The 19,629-nt window shown below is 39.6% G+C and overlaps 1 protein-coding gene across 2 annotated transcripts; it reads right to left on the bottom strand.

Annotated features, from left to right (window-relative positions):
• Positions 1-435: 435 nt before the first annotated feature.
• proc.L (protein C, inactivator of coagulation factors Va and VIIIa L homeolog) lies at positions 436-19,324 on the bottom strand. 2 transcript variants are annotated; one of them, XM_041563410.1, is made up of 9 exons: positions 19,055-19,324; positions 18,288-18,374; positions 12,563-12,723; positions 11,210-11,234; positions 10,284-10,394; positions 7,327-7,467; positions 6,912-7,009; positions 3,627-3,741; positions 436-1,166 (listed from the first exon to the last, which is right to left on the bottom strand). In XM_041563410.1, exons 1-9 carry the CDS (start codon positions 19,059-19,061, stop codon positions 541-543), a joined length of 1,371 nt encoding a protein of 456 aa, XP_041419344.1. In that variant the 5' UTR covers positions 19,062-19,324; the 3' UTR covers positions 436-540. The 2 variants fall into 2 exon arrangements, with proteins under 2 accessions (XP_041419344.1, XP_018117832.2); XM_018262343.2 differs by lacking the exon at positions 19,055-19,324 and having other exon boundaries at positions 18,288-18,849.
• Between the last annotated feature and the right edge of the window lie 305 nt (positions 19,325-19,629).

Below are 19,629 nucleotides of genomic sequence, written 5' to 3' on the forward strand. Positions count from 1 at the left end.
TGTAATATCTCTGTTGGGGTGCCAACATTTATGCACCTGTCTAATTTGGTTATGATGCATATTGCATATTTTCTGTTAATCCAATAAGCTTTATGTCACTGCTGAAATACTACTGTTTCTATAAGGCATGTTATATATTAAAAGGAAGTTGCTACTTTGAAAGCTCAGCCAATGTTAAACAAAGTTCCAAAGAATTAAGAGCTTTGTTTAAAAAACTTTTTCATGACTGTATATTCTATATGTACTGTATATCGGGAGTGGGTCCTGAAGCTCATTAAGTGACAGCAACACAGATCATGTGCAGTGAATCAGCAGAAAAGAAGATGGGGAGCTACTGGGGCATCTTTGGAGACACAGATCTTTACTGCTAAAGGGTTCTGGTTGCCTTGGGCTGGTACAGAAGCACAAAACATAATGTACAACATTTCTACCTACTTCTTTAGTTGGGCTTTATTTCACCTTTAAATTTGACAAGAAAGGTGATACAGGGCATGAAAACATACATTTAAATTTTAGGTTGCCATATTGTTTGCTCCTAAGTTAAGGTCGGACTTTCCAGGATTTCTTGGCATTCTGCTTTTCTATCTTGGATACCTCAGCAAGACGCCGGGCCTCTTCATACTCCGCCATCTTTTGTGTAACCCAGTCCAGATAACGGCTGACTTTGGTATAAACACCAAAATTATTAATTCTCCCACAGCCTTCCCCCCAGCTAACCAGCCCCACCAGAAACCATGATCCTCCAAACGGAGTGACCATAGGCCCACCACTGTCACCATAGCAGGCGTCTTGTATGTGTCCTAGCTGTCCGGCACACAGCATATTGTCAGACACTCCATCATTCAGGGTCTCAGCACATTCATTAAGAGAAGCAATGGGGATCTCAATGTATTTGAGTACACTTGAAAAGTTTAGGGCCTTTTCATCTTCTCTCCCCCAGCCGGTAACCACAACTTTAGTGTCATTCACCATCAGTTTACTTTCAGCAAGGTCCAGACTGGGTAGACATATGGGCAGAATATATTTGTTATAGACAACTGGCTGTACAAGACGCACTAGGGCGATATCATTATCGCTGGTGTCCCTTTGATACGCAGGATGGGAAATGATCTTAGCCACAGCAAACTGCTGCTCTGTATCCTCCAACTTTCGGATGTCATATTCGCCTACATCGGGAGCAGGAAAAAGAGATGCAACAGTGAGCAGAAAGGAAATGTATAGCCTTGTTTATAGAAAAAAAAAAGTTTTATTAGAAAATGTTCTTCTACATGTACAAAATGGAAAAATAGCTGTACATAAATAAATCTTGTTCTCATATAGATCTGCCTAAATCTTTAAAGGCATCATGAAAGTCATGGTATTGTGATTTAAAGTAATGCAAATATAATATAGTGTTGCGCTGCACTGGTAAAACTGGTGGGTTTGATTCAGAAACTCAACTATAGTTTATATATATGGGGGCAGCTATTCAAAGCTGAAAAAGGAGAAAAGGCACAAGATACACAGCAAATAATGGATAAGCTCTATAGTATACAATGGGTTTCTTCAGAACTTATCGGTTGTCTATCGTGTACCCTGTGCTTGAATGGCTGCCCCAACTAGTTCATATACTATAGTAGAGTTTCTGAAGCAACCACACCATGCTGGGCAACAATACATTTTACTGTTATTCCTTAAAGGGCACCTATCACAGCCAAAATCAAACACATATTAACAATCTGACCAGTACAACATAAACACGTTTAATCAAACTACATATATAGTTTTTTGAAAAAAACTGCAGGTTTTAAAAAATCCCTTACTTTGTCAAATGGGTTCTTTCACTGAGAGAGGCCATATTGAGACTATAACAGAGACTATAATATGCAAATTTCAGGAGCATGCTCAGATTGTAACACTGCTTTGATTATTCTACCCAGAATGCCTTTTTTAAGTAAACTCCTCCACTAGAAGTATCAGGAGATTTCCCTATCTTGTCCCCTGCTGGTGATGTCATTATGCAAATGAAGGACACACTAACTTCCAGCAGGTGGCAGCACTACTGAACAGCAGCTAACACAGACGTTTGGCTGATTTAAAAATAGCTTAGAAGGGTTGCTAAGCAATCAAGGAATTTCAACTGAGCATGTGCGAGATTTCAGAGCTACAGTTGGCTGGGAAGATATAGGTAGGAGGAGCCAGTGAAATCCAAGATGGCTGCCTCAGCTAGAACTGCAGGGGAGATAGGGGAGATCTTGCAGAAGGAATAGTGAGCTGATCATTTACATTATACAATCAATTCTAACTGTTTTAAAAATCAGATTTCTTGAACTTTCATATACTGTAGTGTTTTTACTTGGTAAATGATTTTGGTCATGATTGGTGCCCTTTAAAACACGAATTTTTTGGTGTTACTGTTCCTTAAATAAAACAATTTCCACTTGTAAAAGTATCTGTCTGACCCTTGCTACACTCCCTGCTGGTTCTGAATATTGAAACAATATAGAAGAGGCCGGCTCTCCTTCAGCCAAGACAATTCTCTCAATGTCTTACGTACTTCTTCATAGGTCTATTAATCAGCTGACTTCTGCTACATGGTTTTAACAGCCAGAACCAGCAGGACAGAGAGACATGATACTGCATTCACTAGCAAATACAGAATAACTTTCACCTAATTGACAATTTCTGATGAATGTATATTAGAATGTCACTTAGAATTACATTTTTTTCTTTCATTAAAGGGGAACTCCGGCTTTCAAACCAAAATTTGATAAAGAGGCCCACATAACACAGAAACCCCTAATGTACCCATCACAGTTATCGGTTTCTTCAAAAAGTATAAAGAAATGCGATTTTCTATGCTGAAATCCAGCTGTTTAACAGTTCTTCTCTTTCTGCATCATTTTAAATCCTGACTAAACACTGATGTTACAAATTGTAACAACTTCTCCACAGCTTACAGACAGCATGCAGGAACTACATAACCCACAATGCATTGCACTGTGATGTTCAGTTCCTTATTGAAATCACGTGTGCAGGGAATTGTGGGGTTTGGAGGATGTGTGTTGAGGTCAGGTGGCTGTTGATACAAAGTAACAGTAGTCAGGCAGCTCAGCAAAGTAGTCAGACAGATCAGCATGAGAGCAGGGGGCTAGGCTTAGGGAACTGTTCCAAACCATTAAAAATCATGAAAAGTCTGCATATTTTTTAATCAATGAATATTGCAAAGTTGCTTGAAATTATATTTACATTGCAAAAAGCGTAAGTTATGCTTGTGTGGAGTTCCCCTTTGATCAACTTTTTTTTTTACCTTCACCCAATTTTACCTCTGCCAAATTAGTGAACATGTAACTCTAAGCAACTTTCCAAAATATATTACTAAAACATCATAAATGCTTTTAGAGCTATTTGTAAAAATAATGGCTATTGAAAATAGAATGTGTCTCTTATGCAAGGTTTCCATAAGACTGAGGTGAAGAAAAGAGAATTTTGTTCTTTTAACCTTGAAAGTGATCCCTCTTTCCTTTCAATCATGTAACCTCCATCCTCACCATCTCCTTATCATGTAACTGCTGCACCTTCTTTACTTACCTGCTGACTTTCCTCCCTTCAAAACAAGGTACCTTTACACCCAACGAGATGCTTACCAAGTCGGACAGTGTACTTTCCAGCATGTTGAACACAATGGGCTGCAGTCAGAACCCAGGAAGGATGAATCAGGACCCCTCCACATTTAAGCTTCTTCTCATAACGTAACATGGCCTAAAGGGCAAACACAAAACAGGTCTCCTGGGTCACAGCAGAAGCTATAAAAGGGCATCAAAATTCTCTGGACAGTCCTGAACTAGAGAGTGAGGTAGAAACAAAGGTGTAGTTAATGGACCAGAACCCATGTAACAGATTATTTAGAAGGGTAAACTTTTACTATGTTATAGAATAGCCAATTCTAAGCAACATTTAAATTGGTTGTCATTATTTATTTTTTATAGTTATTTTAATTATTTGCTTTCCCCTTCTGACTCTTTCCAGCTTTCAAATGGGGGGTCACTGACCACATCTAAAAAAACCAGATGCTCTGTAAGGCTACAAATGTATTGTTTATTACTCCTCTTTCTATTCTGGCCCTTTGCTATTCATATTCCAGTCTCTTTTTCAAATCAATGCATGGTTGCTAGGGTAATGTGGACCCTAGCAACCAGATTGCTGAAACTGTAAACTGGAGAGCTGTTGAATAAAAAGCTAAAAAATTGCAAATAAAAAATTAAAAATGTAATTGTATTACAATATCACTATCTATGTCATACTAAAAGTTGACTCAAAGGTAAACTCTTTATTTAAAGGAATTGTTCAGTATAAAAATAAAAACTCTGTAAATAGGCTGTGTAGAATTAAACATGTTTTCAATATAGTTAGTTAGCCAAAAATGTAATGTATAAAGGCTGGAGTGAGTGGATATGTAACATAATAGCCAGAACACTACTTCCTGCTTTTCAGCTCTCTTGGTTTCCACTGATTGGTTACCAGGCAGTAACCAATCAGAGACTTGAGGGGGGGCCACATGGGTCATATCTGTTGCTTTTGAATCTGAGCTGAATGCTGAGGATCAATTGCAAACTCACTGAACAGATATGTCCCATTTCCCCCCCCCCCCTTCAAGTCACTGACTAACTCAGAGTTAGAGAGCATTCCTCCCAACATTTTGGAAATAATAACAGGGACAAAAAAATTTGTCGCACGCAGAGCGGCTAAATGTTTTTTGACTATGCCCATTTTTGTGATCACACCCCCTTATTACCATGTTCATTTTACAAAATGTGGCAGGTTATGAAAGTTTGAACATATTTCTGTCTTTTTTCCCAGTTATTACAGTTTTGCTAATGAAGGTGAATTGCCCTGTAAGCTGTGAGTCTAACTTTTCCCAAGGGACCTCCTTATCTAAATTGTTACAATTACTTATTTCTCAGTGCAGAGAAAATCTGGACTTTTCATTACAAGCGGGTTGAGCTGTCAAAAGCGGGACCTAGGTAAGGCTAAGGCCACACTAGGCGATAGCGCCGCGATTTGACTCGCGGCGACTTTTCGCCGCGACTTTTAAGCAATCGCTGGGGAAACTTTTGCGCTGGCGTCTATGGGGAATCGCGTAAAATCGCCAGCGTAAAAACACACGCGGCGATCTTTTCTCTACTGTCGCTCGAAATTGCCTCGCTAGGCGATTTCGAGCGACAATAGAAAAAAGATCGCCGCGTGTGTTTTTACGCTGGCGATTTTACGCGATTCCTCATAGACGCCAGCGCAAAAGTTTCCCCAGCGATTGCGGCTTAAAAGTCGCGGCGAAAAGTCGCCGCGAGTCAAATCGTGGCGCTATCGCCTAGTGTGGCCTTAGCCTTACCCCGCCGCCCCGCATGCTTGCATATGACCAGGGCCACAAAATTTTCGGGGCCCCGCCCACACTGGCGCCCAAGCCCCACCCCAGATCCTGCCCACTCCACCCAAGCCCCACTCCATCCACCCAAAGACCACACAGACATCAGTGCTAAAAAAGTAACCCCCCCGACAGACAAGTTATTGATTGTCAGGTCCCCCTTATAAGTTAAAAAAAACATTGGCCCCCCAAAAAAATTTTTTAAAAAAAACATTGGTGCCAGGCCCCTCTTACAAGTTAAAAAAAATTGGGGCCCCAAAAATTTTTAAAAAAAAAAAACATTGGCGCCAGGACCCCCCCTTACAAGTTGCAAAAAATGGGGCCCCAAAACTGATTTAAAAAAAAAAAACATTGGTGGCAGGGGCCTGTAGAATATTAAAATAATACATTGGTGGCCAGGGAATTTAAGCTTCAGGACTTCAACTTCACTCCCAGGGGCGTAACTATAGAGGAAGCAGACCCTGTGGCTGCAGGGGGGCCCAGAAGGTATAGGGGCCCCACGAGGCTCTAATTCATATACAAATTCAATAAAACTTGGTAAAACAGGTCAATCTCTAGACATTTTTGGGGCCTATAAAATTATTTGCTGTGGGCCCCAGTGATATTTAGTTACACCACTGTTCACTCCCTTTCGTGACTTTGGGTCTTTTCGCTGCTTCAGGACTTCAATTTTCGGCTGATTTCATGACTTCGGGTCTTTTCGCCACAGCAAGCACTGCTGGGCCCCCCTTCATGCCCGGGATTCATTTTTTCCCCCTGTCCCCTCCCGGTTTGGGGCAGGGGAGGGTGGGACAGACAGGGGAGGGGCATAGGAGCAATTGACAGAGGGGGTAGGCGAGACCTGCAGAGGGGAGCGAATCCAGACTAGGGGTAGGCAGATGAATCTTGAACAGGTACCTGCCCAGCGCCAACATCTTTGCATCCTAGGAGGTGCCTCTTCTGCCTACCCATAGTTTTGGCCCTGGAACAACTTTCATAAAAGTCCTGAGATATTCCCACATTTATATAAATAATGGTGATTTAAAAGTACCCTGAGCCCTACCCCTACTAATGAAGCAATGCAATGTGTCCTTACTGTGGTGTTTATACAAATGGCCTGTAGGTGTCACTGTGCATACACAGTAATTTCTATACTGCTTAGGGTGGTGACACGCTAAGATTCTGGGGAGATTAGTCGCCTAGCGACCAATCTCCTCTTCTTCGGATGACTAATCTCCCCAAAAAGCCTTCCTGCTGGCTAGAATGTATAACACCAGCGGGATGGCACTCGGAGCGATTCATTTTCCGGAGTCAACATTCTAGCCGACAGGAAGACTTTTCAGGGAGATTAGTCACCAGAAGAAGAGGAGATTTGTCGTTGGGCGACTAATCTCCCCGGAATTATATTGTGTGTGACCACCCTTAAATTGTTAGAGTTGAAGTTCCTGTTGAAGTGTAATGGCTGCATGAACCTGCTGATAAAGCACTGTTATACCCTACACGTCCTCGACTACCAAAACATAAGACTTACCTGCCAAGGAGCATCCCCTTTGCGTCCTGGCTTTGCGCCAGTGAGACGGGCAGAAAATTCATAGTCTACGATTTTCAGTTTCCCACAGGGGAATTCCACTGCAAGAAACCATGAAAAGAGGGCACTTCTGTTAGCTGTAAGTTGAGAACCCACTGATGTGAGATTTATTTCTGATAGAATTAAGTAAAGATCAGGGACCTAAGGCCCATAAATCAGTGTTCCCAACCGATTCCTGAGTTGGGGAGGCCAATCCACTAAAATAGGCGCAACATTGCAGAGTTACAGAGTTCTCCAACGGCCAGAGAATGGTGCAGGCAGCTCAGCAAATGCCAAGCCTATAGCCAACCCTGCAGAGCACAGGCATTTGACTTTACTGTAATACTTATTTGTGCATCAGCAAGTGATTACAGCTTACCTGCTGGTTGGCACGTGTTCTGGTCATCATGTAACATGTAACCTGTGGCACAGCTGCACACACGTCTCGTGCTATTCACTGCCTCAGTGCAGAAGTGGGTACATCCGCCATTATTCAATGAGCAGTTGGAATACACAACCTCTAATAAATAAATATATAACCATTATATGAATTGTCATAGCAGACAGAAGGCAATACATAATATATATATATTATATTTTTTTTTACCTTTTTTTTTTTTTATATTCATTTATTTACTGGAAGGAATACTTAACACTAAAAATCAAATGCCTGGGTGCTAATGACAAAAGCATGTAGAAATGAGAAAGTACTCTACTCCACAGTTCTTAAATAAAAAGTGTCAAAATGTTTTATTTCATGACACGCCCATTTTATGGCCACACACCCCTAATTACCATGACCATTTTACAAAAAATGGCAGGTTATGAAAGTCTGAACACATTTCTGGGAGTTTTAGTGCAATTTTTATGTGTTATAACAGTTTTGATGAAAGTGAATTGCCCTTTAAGCTGTGAGTCTCAGTTCTCCCAAGAGACCTGCTTATCTTAAATAATTACAATTGTATCTTTGCTTATCTAAAATAGTTAGTAATTTATCTATGTGCAGCTGCTGAGTGTTCTGGGCCAAAAGTTTCAGAAACTTTGTATCTTTTTCTGTCATTAGTGCAGGAGATCAAAGAGAAAGTAAGAAACCCAGGACTCCTGCAGCTTAGAGAGGCCTTCAGAGCTCAATTCCTTACACTCCAGATTGCATACGATGGCCCGAAATTTGAAGAGATATTATGGGACCCCAAAGCTGGGAAACTGGTTTCTAGGCTTTACCAGTCATTAACAGCTTGCCTACTGGCCCCATTCCTCAAAGCTCAGCAGAAATGGCAGAACATGATTCCCTCACTAGACTCGGACAAATGGGATGAGGTCACAGATGACCTATATGGGTTTTTAATATCTATCAAAGATCGACTTATTCAATTTAAACTCATACACCAGCTTTATCTTACTCCTGTTAAGCTTTAGAAGTTTGGGAGAGCCAGTGAAGCACGCTGCCCCAAATGTAAAATACCAGATGCCACATTCACCCACCTCATATGGGAGTGCCCACAAATCTCTAAGTATTGGACTGATGTAATGAATCACTTGCATGAGCACTTGGACTTTCCCGGACCCTGAATGCCTGAAATTTGCCTACTAGGGGTTGTGGAAGACTTTCTCCCCCTAATCAGGTCCAGAATACTTATCAAAACTGTGCTATTCTATGCTAAAAAGGCTCTAGTATTGAAATGGATTGCCCCCCAATCTCCCACAATACAGCAATGGCTCTCACTAGTAGGAAAGTCACCGGTAAACATCAAATTGACATATGAAGCGAGAGGATGTTCTTCTAAATTTGAGAAAATATGGTCCCCCTGGTTAGACTCACACCCAGAACAGGGTAGCAGTTTATGACCATTTAAAGAGGTGGTCAGTGATACCCAAGATTAGATGATGAGATTACTATAGGAATGACCTACTACAGTAGAACACCAATTTTATGTTTTTCAGGGGGCAATCAAATGCACAACCTAATACAATACAATAAGTTATTTGTGTATGAGGTGGAAATTAATTGTAATTGACTTTTTACAGGCAGAACCACGGCATAGTCTTCATCGGTTTAGTATTTTAAACCTCTTCATTTTGTTTCTGGACATCTACTGATCATATCCTTACTTCCTTACTTGTTGTTTTTGCTTTATGACAAGGTATGGACCCAAGACTAGAGGCAAGTGTTTCCAGTTACATACAAGTGCCTCATTTATTTGCTGCATGGAGAGGGCAGCGACTCATTAAACTACTGCATATATAGAACTACGGGTATGGGATCTGTTATCAGGAAACCTGTAATCCAGAAAGCTCTGAATTACAGAAATACTCCATAGACCATAATCCAAACTTTTGAAAATGATTTGCTTTTTCTCTGTAATAATAAAAAAGTACCTTGTATTTGATACAAACTAAGATCGAATTAATCCTTATTGGAAGCAAAACCAACCTATTGGGTTTATTTAATTTTGACATGGTTTTCTAGTAGACTTAAGGTATGAAGATCCAATTTACGGAAAGATCCATTATCCAGAAAACCCAAGGTCCTGAGCATTCTGGATAACAGGTCCCCTACCTATATAAGGCACTGGGCAAAACAATTATCACCATTGCAAATAAAAAAATAAAAAATAGCTAATATGAAAGAAGATAAACGAACAATATTAAAACTTGTTACAGTAAGAGTGAAGGATCTAATAATCTATTGCCAAACAGGTAATTCCAACACTAGTTCCCTGTTTCCGAAACACAGATTTGAAGACCCTTACTTAAATTTTATAGTAGAAGATACATTATTTCTTATGTTACACAAGCTGGCGTAACAGAGAGGCAACATCAAAGCTGGGAGAATAAGGTTTTGTACCTAGGAAGCATTAATTTAATTAAAAAACATTTTACTCCATCAAAAGAAAGTGAAAAAAGCGATGACAAAGTTAAGAAGCTGAAGGAAATACTGTAATTATAATTGTTTTTCTCTTATATACAAGCAATGTATTGTACAGCTTGTACAAAACAGCAGAAATACTGTTGAAAATCAGGGGTGTGGATGTGTTTAAATGTAAATTGTTAGGAGGGAGAGGGGCCACATACAAACTGTGCACTGTGTGGGTCTAAACAAGGGTGCTACCACGATGAATGAATATCTGATGCTCAACTCCTGCATGAAGACAGAATGAAGAGAAACAAATACTGAGAGAGGAATAGTGAAGAGTAACCTGATTATTCCAGAAACAGTACAGAATTTTTAATTGATTGTATTTAGAAAGTTTCTCATTTCAGTATGCTGAAGCTTATATTACATTTTCATTTTTAATAATTCCCCTTTAATAAGAGAGGCATGAATAGCAGGCTTACCATAGCCACACAGGCGTCCTTCCCAGCCCTCATTACAGATGCAGTCAAATCTTCCAATCCCGTCCTTGCACTCAGCATTGATACATGGATTGGACTGGCACTGATCCCCATCTGGAAGATGTGAAAGACCTCACTCACGCACAGAAATAACCTTATACACAGTATTTCTCTACCCTCTCCTTCTCTTGTCTAAAGGGTTTAAAAGAACAGTTGGCTTTTCTACATCCACATATGAACATTACATCCAAATATTTCTACTGAATAAAATAGTTAACTACAGTACAATTATCTACGCTTCATATACAAGTCTAGGCTAATTCTCTAGCATCTATATAAGGATTTGCATCTTCTATAATCCTCAGCCAACAACCAGCTGAAAATACTTCTTCAGTAAGGCCTGGAACCACAAGTGCAGAATAGAACCTTGCCATGTTTGATGGCACCCAGGTGGAACATAGTCTTACCACAAGTTGAGAGTGAACAGAGAAGATAAGGGCTGTGGCCTTGTGAGCAAGTGATAATTTTTTTTATTATTTATTATTATTACCCAGTAGAACCCCATTCTACTTGTTGGCAGGTCCCACCACTCAAGAGGCTGGTAGGCTGATAACAGGGATGGCCCCTATGAAGGAAGAGCTCTCTGCTAAGTTAGTAGCAGGAGGCCCATGATTACCTATGGTATACATTTGAATACAGGTCTATTTTTCAACCTACTGTTGTGTTTTGGTAGCCAAAGATGAGTAGAGTATAATAGTGCTTTATTAGCAGGCTCATGCAGCCATTACACAACAGTAAGCAACTCTAACACCACAAGCTGTATAGAAAGTATGCACAGTATAAGTTTTGAGCACAGTGACATCTACAGGCCATTTGTATAAACACCATGTTGTGTTATATTTAAACATTCATTTAGTAGTGCGACATACCAACATATGTTGTCCAAAATTTGAGCTGAAAATGAAAAGAGAACCATGTAAGTTACAGTGAAGTACAAACAGATATGTTGTGACACTGCAATAGACTCACTCTGAATCATTAAATCCAGTGCTGGCAAAATGTAATATAAGCTTCAGCTCATTGAAATAAGAAGCTTTCTCAATACAATCAATTAACCAAGCTACTCTTCACTGTCCCACACTCAGCAACCCGTCTCTCTCTATTTTCTCTTCATGCAGTAGGTGGTCAGTTTATGATTGACAGTTAGGTCTAATACATCTTGTGGGGAACCCTTTGTCTAGAACAGTGATCCCCAACCAGTAGCTCTTGAGCAACATGTTGCTCTTCAACCCCTTGGATGTTGCTCCCACTGGTCTCAAGGCAGGTGCTTATTTTTGAATTCCAGGCTTGAAGGCACATTTTGGTTATATAAAAACCAGGTGTACTGCCAAACAGAGTCTCCTGTAGGCTGTCAGTCCACATAGGGGCTACTAAAAGACCAATCACAGCACTTATTTGGCACCCCAAAAACATTATTCATGCATGTGTTGCTCCCCAACTCCTTTTACGTTTGAATGTTGCTCACAGGTTCAAAAGGTCGGGGATCCCTGGTCTAGAAGATGTATTAGAGCTCACTCTTTTAAAATAACTAGCTCTGATGGAAAGCCTGTTTTGCCGCATGCAGGGTGTGTGCCAGAGTCTGTTATTTTGTTAGATTTTCTTTGCGCTGGAGTTGGTTATTTGAGTTAGCTATAAAAACATCTGCTAGGAAAGGGAGCCCCCCTTAAAGACATATTAGACCTACCTGTCAATCGAAATCTGACCCAGACCTGAGCATGGAGACAGAGCATTGAGAGTGACAGGTTGCTGAAGAGTAACAGAAACTTTAATTGATTATATTTAAAAAAGTGTCTTATTTCAGTGGGATGAAGCTTATATTAAATTTTCACTTTCACTATAGATCCCATTTATGATGTTTTAATGAAAAGAAAATGATTATCTATGTCAGTTTTACATATAATCTTAAAATTGTAAGTAGAAACTGACTTAGGGCAATGACAAACATAGTGGTTTTGAGCTTTTTACCTTTTACCTACCTAACAATGCAATATCAAAATGGCCCTCTATTGTCCCCCATGACAATCACACTATATGCATAGATAAGTGATTGAGACCCCATAATAGTGACACCCAAATAATAAAGAAAAGGGCCTTTTGTGGCAAATAACCCCTGTACAAAAAAAGATGTCACAATAACTTTTTGTATAAATTTTGCAGTGTAGTCCTTTCCCTTTAAATTAAATGGCACACAGATAACTCAATAAATCTATGGGATTTCTTACTGTGTCCTCGTTATTCTCAAAAATTTCATAGGCCTCCTCGAAATTGCACGTCTCCTCTATGCACTCACGTTCCAGGGATCCCGGCTTTAGCTCCTCCATGAAGTTAAAAGCACGCTTCCGAACTTTCAGCACATGATTGGCCTCCTGTTTGCTGGAGAACACTGAGAAGGGACAACATATCTGATAAACCTTGGAAGGGGAGCCCAAAATTGACAGTAATGTAATAGGTACACTGCACACCCGAAATCTACTCACTCTGCAGTAGTGGTGCTGGTTCTCTGGTGACCCGGATCACGGATCTGCACACACACAAATTTCTGCAGTGGGGAAAGTGCCCCTTCTTTATTAATTTATATCACCAACATCAACGTTTCAGGGGGTACAACCTCCCTTCATCAGGATGTAATTACAAGTGCAACAAACACCTTTAAAGGCATAACCCGGCTTCTTCCCTTATGGTCACAAAGTCCAGCATAAAAAGTGAATAAATAGTTCAAAAAAGGTGTAAAAATCGAATATGCTCAAAAACCCATATCCCCAGTAATGATGAGTACAGTATACCATATCTGAATCCAAAAATCGATAAAAACAGGTAACAAGTTGTTTTAACCATAATTAGCAATAAAAAATTATTATTCACTACCTTGGTTGCTATTAATAGAAAGAAAAAAACAAGAACAAAAAAGGGGAAACAAAAGGGAAACAAGAACATTATTTTCTATACCTTGGCATTTTTATCTATAAGGCATAAGTGACAAGAGGACAAACAAAACAGGGGCCAGAATCATTGTCGAGTTAGTGAATCCCCCTGGAAGGCCGTCAGGTCAGTCAGGAGTTGACTCATTATTACAGCCACTTGCTATTTTCGTTGATACTTAATTACAAGAAATACTCCCCAAATTGGATACATGCTTAAAGGACACCACTCAATTTATTTAAATGATGCCACGTTGGAGGCACAATCTCCAATCATTTGCACAATTGATGTCAAAGATATCTATACTTAGATAAAACATGATGAAGGGATAGAGTGATGCAGGTATTTATTGTAGGGATGCACAATATTTTGGGTTCGGCCAAACCCCCGAATCCTTCACAAAGGATTTGGCCGAATACCAAACTGAATCCAAAACCTAATTTGCATATTCAAATTAGGGGTGGGAAGGGGAAACATTTTTTACTTCCTTGTTTTGTGACAAAAAGTCATGTGATTTCCCAATCCGCCCCTAATTTGCATATGAAGGATTCGGCTGAATCCGAATCCTGCTGAAAAAAGCCGAATCCTTACAAGAATTCCGAACCGAATCCTGGATTCGGTGCATCCCTAATTTATTGGAAGAAAGATTTCCAGTGCAAGAGGTAAATTTCTTATGTGACTGCCTGGACTTTATACTCAAACGAAATTACTTTTGGTTTGATTCAAGTTTTTACTTACAGATACAGGGCACAAGCATGGGGGCCAATATGGCGCCTGTGTACACAAATATTTACATCGATTTGAACATATATATATATTTTGGTTCATCCTGTATTTAATAAATATATAGCAATGTGGCGACAGTATGTGGACGATATGTTCATCTTATGGAGAGGATCAAATGAACTACTGCCCGAATTTTTTGTGTACCTAAATTCAGTACATGAAACGGTCAACTATCTTGACTTTTAAGTAACCTTGAGTGATGGGGTGTTTATTACGGACTTGTACAAAAAAGCGACAGACAGGAATAATCTGTTGCGGAAGGATAGTTTTCACCCAACAGGGGTCACTAAAGGGCTACCCAAAAATCAGTTTATTAGAGCAAGAAGAATCTGGTTAGAATTTCTTTAACAAATTTAGTCGGTGAGGATACAGAAGGAGTGAATTAGAAGGGATCAAAGATGAGGTTTTGAACAAGGACAGGAGAGTTTTTGAGAGAAAAAGAGAAAAATAGACTGAAGAAACAAAATTTGGTTTGTGTAACCACATACGGCCCACATTGATCCTTCCTTAAGAAAGTGGTGCTGCAGTATTGGCATATTTTGCAGAAAGATAGAGTATATGGTAAACTTTTTACTGAAAAAACACTTTTTTGTTACAAAAGGGGCAGGACAATATCCGAAGGGATAATTAGAACGGATGTTAAGGAGAAACCCACCCAAAGAATTACGTTTAACAAATTAGGCACCTATCCATGTTACAATTGTGGCCATTGTAATAATGCTATCAAGGGGGAAATTTGTAAACACCCAAGTTTGGGTTATGATATAAAGTTAAAATTCTTTGCCACATGTGACACGGAGGGTGTGATATAACTATTGAAATGTGCGTGTGGACTAGGTTATGTGGGCCAAACATCCAGAGCCTTCCAGGTGAGAATGAATAAACATATAAGTGTTATAAGAAATTTCAAACCAGAGGCTAAAGGGGAAAATACTAGAGCAAAAGAGAAGTTTAAGAAAGAGACACTACTAGCGAAACATTTTTGGAAATGAAACATAACATGTCTCAGCTAAGATGGCAGATCTTAGATGTGGTACAAATGGGCAAAGGTCTTTACTAAGGCAAGAGGCCTTCTGGATCTGGCAACTCAAAACGCTGGCTCCAAAAGGCCTCAAAATTTTTAGCTTAGCGCAGAAGCGTAACTAGAGGGGGGCAGGCCCTGGCGCAGGAGGCGCGGCAGGCCCCCGCCCCCCTCTGTACACCCGGAAACTGCCCGGGAATATGCGCCGCACAGCGGCGCGCGGACTGCCGGGGGGGCCCTGTTGGGGTGCAGGCCCTGGCCCGCTCGCACCCCCTGCTCCCCCGGTAGTATCGCCACTGGCTTAGCGTGCTTTTTGTAAATGTTTTTTAAACTCGACAATGATTCTGGCCCCCTGTTTTGTTTGTCCTCTTGTCACTTATGCCTTATAGATAAAAATGCCAGGGTATAGAAAATAATGTTCCTTTTGTTTCCCCTTTTTTGTTCTTGTTTTTCTTTCCCTACAAATGAGAAATGTCAGGGGATAGAATTTAATATTAACAGCAACCGAGGTAGTGAATAATAATGTTTTATTACTAATTCTGGTTAAAACAACTTGTTACCTGTTTTAAAGGATTTTTGGATTCAAATATGGTATACTGTACTCATCATTACTGGGGATATGCGTTTTTGAGTATATCGTATTGGATTTTTACACCTATTATGAACTATTTATTCACTTTTTATGCTGGACTTTGCACTTTATGAAAATGTATTCCACTATGAAAGGGTTAATGAAAACAAGGGATACACGTGTCTTTGTGACCATAAGGGAAGAGGCAGAATTTTGGGTGTGTGCGGATCCGTGAACAAAAAGTTGCTGGGTGCCCCAAAAGCAATCTTTTCTGAAGGGGATTAATGTATTAAAGAGGTGGTTCACCTTTAAGTTAACTTTTAGTAGGTTATCGAATTGTCATTGCTAAGCAGCTTTTCAAATAGTCTTCATTATTTCTTTTTTTTATAGTTCTTCAATTATTTGCCTTCTTCTTCTGGCTGATTCCAGCTTTCAAAAGGGGGTCACTGACCCCATCTAATAAACAAATGCTCTATAAGGCTACACGTGTACAGTTATATTACAGTCTCTTATTTGTATCAGCGGAAACTGCAAACTGGAGAGCTGCTGCATAAAAAGCTAAATAACTCAAAAACCACAAACGATAAAAAATGAAAACCAAATTGTCTCAGAATATCACTCTCTACGTCATACTAATATTGAAATCAAAGTTGAACAACCCCTTTCAAGCAAAGGTACATTTTGTTAAAGCACTGCGTATCTTGACAGCGCTATATAAATAAATGATGATGATGATTTTGTTTTCTGTATTTCAAGTAGAATGAATTAAGGAAACAAATAAAAAAATAAGGGACTAAAACACACAAATACAAAGTTACAAAAAACATAGCCTGGCATTCACATGGCATTCTGATTGCTAGGGTCAGTGACCCTTTTATTTCATCAACACATTGCAACATTTCCGGGAGTTTTAATGTTACATCCCTCACATTTAGCGTATGGGAGTGCCAGCGGGTTCTGGGTAACATCCTCTGACTAGCAAATGAGTGGGTGGCAGGTTAGATGAACGTATTTCTGCAGAGATATACAGTACATAGAATACTGCCTTGTCGGCAATAGAAGAAAAGGCCATTGTATTACAGGACGGCTTGGCCTACTTTTGAAGTGGAAATATTACATACAAAGGAGATGTCCAAAGTGCATGCACCCACTGTGCTTTTATCCAAACTGTCACCCTTATAATGTATGCTAAAAGGGACATTCACCTTCTAATATCTGGTTGTTGGGCTCCCACTTATCCAACACCAAGCTTAAGGGGTTGTTCACCTTTGAGATAATTTTTAGTATGATGTAGAGAGTGATATTCTGAGATAATTTGCAATTTGTTTTCATTTTTTATTATTGAAGGTTTTTGCGTTATTTGGCTTTTTATTCAGCAGCTCTTCAATTTGCATTTTAAGCAATCTGGTAACTAGGTCCCAAATGACCCTAGCAACCATGCATGGATTTGAATAAGAGACTGGAATATGAATATGAGAGGCCTGAATAGAAGGATCAGTAATAAAAAGTAGCAATAACAATACATTTGTAGCCTTACAGAGCATTTGATTTTTAGAAGGGAGTCAGCCACCCCCATTTGAAAGCTGCAAAGAATCAGAAGAAAAAGACAAATAACTATAAAAAATAAATAAATGAAAACCAATTGAAAACTTGCTTAGAATTGGTCGTTCTATAACATAATAAAAGTTACCTTAAAGGTGTACCACCCCTTTAAGAGCTGCAAGGATCATCATATCACTATCAACATCAAACTAATGCACACCTTCATGTAAATCTGCACTTTAAAGGGGTAGTTCCAGTGGCGTAACTAGATATTACTGGGCCCCACAGCAAATTATTTTTCAGGCCCCCAAAATGTTTAGAGGTTGACTTGTTTCTCCAATATTTATTGAAATTGTATATGAATTAGGGCCTCGTGGGACCCCTATACCTCCTGGGCCCCCCTGCAGCCGCAGGGTCTGCTTCCTCTATAGTTACGCCCCTGGGTAGTTCACTTTTAGTATTGTAGTCTTCTTTGCAATTCATTTTCATTTTTAGTTCGTGTTTTTTTTGAGTTATTAACTTTTTATTTAGCAGCTCTCCAGTTTGCAATTTACCCCAGCAACTATTCATTATTTTGAATCAGAGACAGGATTATGAATAGGAGAGGGCCTGAATAGAAAGAGGAAGAATAAAAAATAGCATTGCTGATACATTTATAGTCTTACAGAGCATTTGTTTTTTTAGGTGGCGTCAATGACCCCCATTTGAAAGCTTGAAGAAAAAGGCTAATTAAAAAAAAAACTATAAAAAAATAAATAATGAAGACCAATTGAAACGTTGCTTAGAATTGGCCATTCTAGAACATACTAAAAGTTAACTTAAAGGTGAACCACTCCTTTAACATGCTGCAGGAATATTGCTTAGAAAGAGAAAGGCTCAGACCGTCCTACTAAATATCTAGTGGGGAAGTTTAGAAATCCAATTCCTTGCTGGGCCAACAGTTTCCCATCATCCCCTGGTAAAACAACATTAGGACATCCCTATGTTGGATTAACAGGTCAAATCTTCCCCTCTATAAATGTATTGCAAGTGATGAAGTTCCCCTTTACAAAACATGCCAGTTAAAAAGTTACTTTTCAGCGTCTCCTCACCACCCACTGGCACTTACCTGGGCTGCTTTCAGCATTAGGAGACTCCCAAATGACAAGAATTAAATGAAGAATAAGAGGCCACCATATTCTGTAGGGGGGTAAACCTGTGAGTACAAGGAGAGGACACATTCACTAGTTAGTGATGAACAAGAGAAACAATGGGGAATGACTATGCCATGGGAAAGAAGTCATTGTGTTTTAGTGTTATCTTTAATACAAAGCACTCTGCAATATTTCAATGGTTGGACCAATTTCTGAATGAGATTTTGGCCGTCTGTGCACGTGTGACCCCATGCAGAGCAGTTACACCAAAAAAACTCCAGTTATAACCACATTATAGCGGATTTACTAGAATTTAAACCTAGGCCAAATTTTGTATCGAGTAACTGACCAACCTAGAACCTAGGTAAGCACTTCGTTGTACCAATCTGACTAATAATCAGTGCAGTAATTAGATGTCACTGGAACCTCAGATTTATCTTAGGGGTCTAGTTTAACCAATACAGGTATGGGACCTGTTATCCGGAATGCTCAGGACCTGGAGTTTTCTGGATAAGAGGTCTTTCTGTAATTTGGATCTCTATACCTTAAAGGAGAACTAAACTCCCTGTACCAAAAAAGCCCCCCCTTAACTGCCTGGCATTGCCCCCCTTTCCGCACTATGCATTAGTAAAAAAAAACAACTCTAAAAAAAAAATCTTAGCCTAAAATGCCGAACGTAATGAAATGCTGACATAAGAGCTCTATGCTTTCTACAAGACCTACATTCCTATATAATACTTACAGTTCATGACTGCATGTATCCAGATAGTACCTTGTTAGTACTGGGAGCTGGAAGCTCTGTCCGTTTGTTTGGAGAATTCTGGTTAATCCATAACCTCAAATATTGACTTATTGAGTTCTGTCCATCTATGTGCAAACAGAAGGCCGCCTACAAAGTACTGCAAGAGCAGGCCAAGCTGCGCAACCTGTGTGATACTACAGTACTACAGGATAGTAATAGATGTACATGAGATAACTATCTGAGAAAAAAAAAAGTGTATATACTGTAGTCTGTATATATATATTCCAAAGGAAGCCGCACTCTCAGGTCTTAAAGGAACAGTTCAGTCAGATAGGTTGTGAGAAATAAAAAAAATTTCTAATATAGTCAGGCAAAAATGTAATGTATAAAGGCTGGAGTGACTGGATGTCTAATATAACAAAACAGAACACTACTTCCTGCTTTTCAGCTCTCTAACTCTGAGTTAGTCAGCGACTTGAAGGGGTGTCACATGGGACATAACTGTTTAGTGAGTTTGCAATTGATCCTCAGCATTCAGCTCAGATTAAAAAGCAACAGATATGACTCATGTGCCC

The sequence above is a fragment of the Xenopus laevis genome, chromosome 5L, assembly GCF_017654675.1.
Source record: "Xenopus laevis strain J_2021 chromosome 5L, Xenopus_laevis_v10.1, whole genome shotgun sequence".
Lineage (NCBI taxonomy): Eukaryota > Metazoa > Chordata > Amphibia > Anura > Pipidae > Xenopus > Xenopus laevis.